The 4,081-nt window shown below is 41.8% G+C and overlaps 1 protein-coding gene across 1 annotated transcript; it reads right to left on the bottom strand.

Moving 5' to 3' along the window:
* Positions 1-221: 221 nt before the first annotated feature.
* Positions 222-3,771, bottom strand: LOC147616099 (uncharacterized). The gene is made up of 6 exons (XM_086778736.1): positions 3,287-3,771; positions 2,256-2,333; positions 1,894-2,070; positions 1,397-1,495; positions 1,070-1,312; positions 222-948 (listed from the first exon to the last, which is right to left on the bottom strand). The coding sequence occupies exons 2-6, from the start codon at positions 2,322-2,324 to the stop codon at positions 655-657; spliced, it is 882 nt and encodes a 293-aa protein (XP_086634862.1). The 5' UTR covers positions 2,325-2,333; positions 3,287-3,771; the 3' UTR covers positions 222-654.
* Positions 3,772-4,081: the final 310 nt, after the last annotated feature.

The raw sequence follows: 4,081 nt of genomic DNA on the forward strand, positions 1-4,081 counted from the left end.
GCCCACCATGCAGCAAACCATCTAATAAAATGGTATAATTTTAATGGATTCTTAAGGTCGGTAGGTAGTGCAAGTTTGGGAGTAGACGATGGTTCATGATGATGAGGTAGTTTGGGGGGAAATGATGGGTCATCAACCTACTCTTTATGTTTGTAGACCCTTTTAGTGGATGGAGAGGGGTGGCTAGGACATTAGGAGGGCTTGAAACAGAAGACTTTGCAGATCAGATGAGAGGCAAGAAGTGGTTCCTCATTTCAGAACCTCCTCCTTTGCCTTTCAGACAATCCCTTATCCATATATTCTTCCTTCATAATGATGCTTTAAGTACTGATTACAACTTTGGCATCTTTAGCATAGGTTTGTGGAATATCATAATGGTTACAACTTTTCCTAAGCTCTGTTAGCATATGCTATTCAAGTCACACGTAATTCTGAGAATCCTGTTAAGACGGCATCCACAGACCCACATAACAAACCCAACTTCTGTAGTGAGGTGTCCAAGAAAACCTGTGTTCCCACTAACAACCTTGTTAACAATGCGACCAATAATTAGGCGACAGCTTTCAATCTAAGAAAACTAAATTGAGTTGAGAAAGAGACTTCAAGAGAAGTGCATGGCTGAACAAGTACAACAGAACCGTGATCATCATGCACTCACTGGAGACACTTTCCATCGAGGCATGGTTCGGAGCTCATGGCCGACGTTGCATCTCCATTCAAATTTATGGATGACAAATCTTGCCATGGCAAAGCCGTCTTGCTATCATCTTCTTTCATGATGCTGGCATATTCATCTTTGTTGAACCTGCAAGCAGCTCTCCCTCCAAAAGCACATTCCAGTTTGTCCAAGTCAAACAGACTTTCCATCACCTTCTGACTTTCTTCATCTTTGGTGTACACAAATTTCACCTTCTTTTGCGTGTTGGGATCAAGGAAAGGTCTAACAACCTGGTCAAATTGAAACAATGGAGATGAGATATCAAACAACAACAAAAAATAAAACTAATTCTTTAAAAAAACAGAACAGTCTCAGAAGACACTCCAGGGTTTTTCAGAGCTCGGCACTTACATTCCAAAACATCTCAAAAACTTTTGGAGGGTTGTATAGAATTGCATAAGCCAGTCTCTCTGGATAATGGTTCTGTAGAACATGTGCCGTCTCTCGAGCAGTCATTAGAGGTATCATTGACATGCTCCAGCCTTCAAAGTCAACAAGCCATACCATCTGCTCTTGGTCTGGCGGCAAGTTCAATATTGCATTCTCCATACAATACACCAGATATCTTATTTGACCCTCCAGCTGATTGGTGTTCTGCCATTTCCAAAAAGTGAGTTAATATGTGCCGGTTTTTTTTTTTTACTTCTATATTTATTATGACATCTCAAAAGACCCTACCTGAACTCCAGGGCGCATCACAAGAACAGTCCTTCCATCCTTGTCACGAAAGTTTGCTCTGTATATCTTTCCTGTTTCTGCTTCTTTGGCAACCTCTTCCTGCCATATGTAAGTAGCATGAAAAGAAAAAATCAGTACAAAGGATAACAGAGCGAAACAAATTGAGAAAGAAACGCTCTCAGTTCATAATTCACTTCCTTTTATAAAAATATATTGGACCTCTTAGAAGACTAGAGATGTATGACCTTCCATGCATCCTTCCAGAAAGCCCAACAATGACCACTATGGCAGATACCACAGAGGGTCAAGCATACTCAACCATGAGAGGCCAGAAGGCAGCATCGCAATCACTCTAGAAAATCCAGGATTAAAAATACAAGCTTGTACTTACTTAAATCGACATTCAAAATCCAGCTAGCCAATGCTTGTATTACAATCCAATTCAGACAGCTGAATTCAGAATGGCAGAGATTCACATGTTACATCAAAACACATACCCATTTAACTTGCTCCGGTTTGTATTGTTCTCTCCACTTCATAGTTTCCTTAAGCATTTTTCGAGCCTTTTTTTTACTCCAATTGTTGGCTCTTAAGTATCGATAAAGACATGCATCTGAGCAAAATTGAGCATTAACCTCAGTTAATGTGCCCAGAGAGATCCGAAGTTCATTTAGCTGCACAATCCACAAGCAATCGTGTGAAAAATGCAACTCCTTGTAACACAAAATCAGAGTTCCTTTTGTTTTACAGTCAAAAAACTATTTGTAATGAGATGGGACCAAATGTAAGCCCAAGAAACAGAAAATAAGGAGATCCTTGCAAGACGTTGAACCCAGGAAGGATGCTTAAATCTCCATACTTTAACTTTTTCCTCCACTGGAGAGAGAAATCCATGGTAGTTTACGCTCCCATTCTTCTTTAGAGGCATGTTTGTATTCTGCATTCCAGTATGAAAAAAGTGCCTTAGTTAAACAGCTAGGTGCTGTGCACACCAATACAATTACACGTTCCAAGACCAAATTCCTAACAAACAAGATGTGCGGAGATCGATCCCGCCAACATCTTGATGTCGACTCATCAACTAATCTGTCTATACATATGGTCCCTCTATGAAATGTATGCGCTGTATGCTCCTAAGCATGACAAATCCAAACATTAGTGACAAGCATCTATAGTTCCAAAGTAGTGCAACAAGGCAAAGGCCTGCACAAATAGTGTGCTGCAAAACAGAAGTCGCCTGTGGCCTTGCCAAATGGACACTGGCAAGCAGCATTCCAAGGGCACTGGCAGATCTCTCTGAAAATGTTACACACACAACAACAATTACCTTTCATCAAGTTGCCAAGGGTGCTACACATGATAAATTTCACAAGGAGCATCAAGGCTACGCTCTAATTTTCCAGAGTTTCAGTCAGTTTGCTTTCATAGGAATAGAACTCCTGGCATGGACGCAACCTTTGCGACAAAGGAAACAGTTGGGAGGGGGGAGAAGTATCACAATAGTGCCACAAGCCAGACGACATAAATCAGAAGGTGAACGCAACAGCCGCAGATCGTTCTCCATAGGCAACAGTTGCCATATTATTTGAGTTGCCCTTGAACAAGCCACATAACTTATCATACTCCAACTGTTGGCTACACGATTTGAGTTGATCTTAGGCTGTCTAGAACAAGCCACATGAAGCATTACAACAGCAATATCTTTTCTTTATACTTCTGAGCAAACAGCAGCAAGTGTTGAACGTAAGCCCAGAACAAGCCATACATATGAAACTTAACAAGGCAAGAATTCCCATTTTAAAAGCAAATAACCTCCAGAAAAAGCCACATAGGAACTGCCATGAGCAAGGGGAAAAGCATCTCAATGTGGGTGGTGGTTTTAACACATACCTCGAAAAATCTCTTCACAGCGATGGAGCCTCTGCAGGGAAATTGAAGCAAACAGGGGAGGGGAGGGCTTAGAGTTCTTCACGCAAAAGCATGGGCGAAGAAATACACCAGTCCGGGAGGACTTGGAAGCTTTCTGATGAGAATATTATGACGCGTGAAGCTATGGCGGGAAGACGGTGATTGTCCTGCAGAGAGGGGTGACCTGTGGAGTCTGAAGAGTTTGCCTCGCAACTTGCGCTTCTGGAACCCCTCGGGCGAGTCGGACCTCCTCCTGTTTCTTCAACGCTTCTGCTTCCCCCGCGCAGCAGCAAGGCAGTGCAGCTTTTTAGGTCCTCACATTTTGTTGCTTGTATTATGTGTCAGATGACACAGAACAAAAACAAAAAAGCAAAACATTTCACCTTTCTTTTCTTTTCTTTTTTTTAAGCTCTTCCGGATTCTATATCTAAAATTGCAAGAATTTCCAACCAAATATATATGGTCCCAACTTAACTTGTCTTGCTTCAATTAATGTGTGTGTGTGTGTGAGAGAGAGAGAGAGAGAGAGAGTGGTTAAAGTGGACGATGTCCCAGCCGGTGGTGCGGGTTCGATCCGCGCTCTCTACGGTGTTGCGCGTCCTTGTAACTGGAGTCTGGTGGTATATAAACCGGTGTTTCTCGCCAAATTTTAAAAAAAAGAGAGAGAGAGAGAGAGAATATGCATACAAGATATCATGTAAATATTACACCTCCTCTAATTGAGGCGGCTAGAGTTTAGGTCTATGGTTTTAAGGGAGTAGTGTATATATACATATA

The sequence above is a fragment of the Cibotium barometz genome, chromosome 39, assembly GCF_041138505.1.
Source record: "Cibotium barometz isolate CiBa-2024 chromosome 39, ASM4113850v1, whole genome shotgun sequence".
In the NCBI taxonomy this organism is placed as follows: domain Eukaryota; kingdom Viridiplantae; phylum Streptophyta; class Polypodiopsida; order Cyatheales; family Cibotiaceae; genus Cibotium; species Cibotium barometz.

What these genes read in the sequence shown, in the direction of transcription:
- LOC147616099 (XM_086778736.1), bottom strand. Translation starts at nt 2,324, where the DNA reads ATGCCTCTAAAGAAGAATGGGAGCGTAAACTACCATGGATTTCTCTCT. An exon ending in AACCGGAGCAAGTTAAATGG is followed by an intron (nt 1,496 to 1,893) that starts GTATGTGTTTTG and finishes TACATATGGCAG; the next exon opens with GAAGAGGTTGCCAAAGAAGC. An exon ending in TGATGCGCCCTGGAGTTCAG is followed by an intron (nt 1,313 to 1,396) that starts GTAGGGTCTTTT and finishes TGGAAATGGCAG; the next exon opens with AACACCAATCAGCTGGAGGG.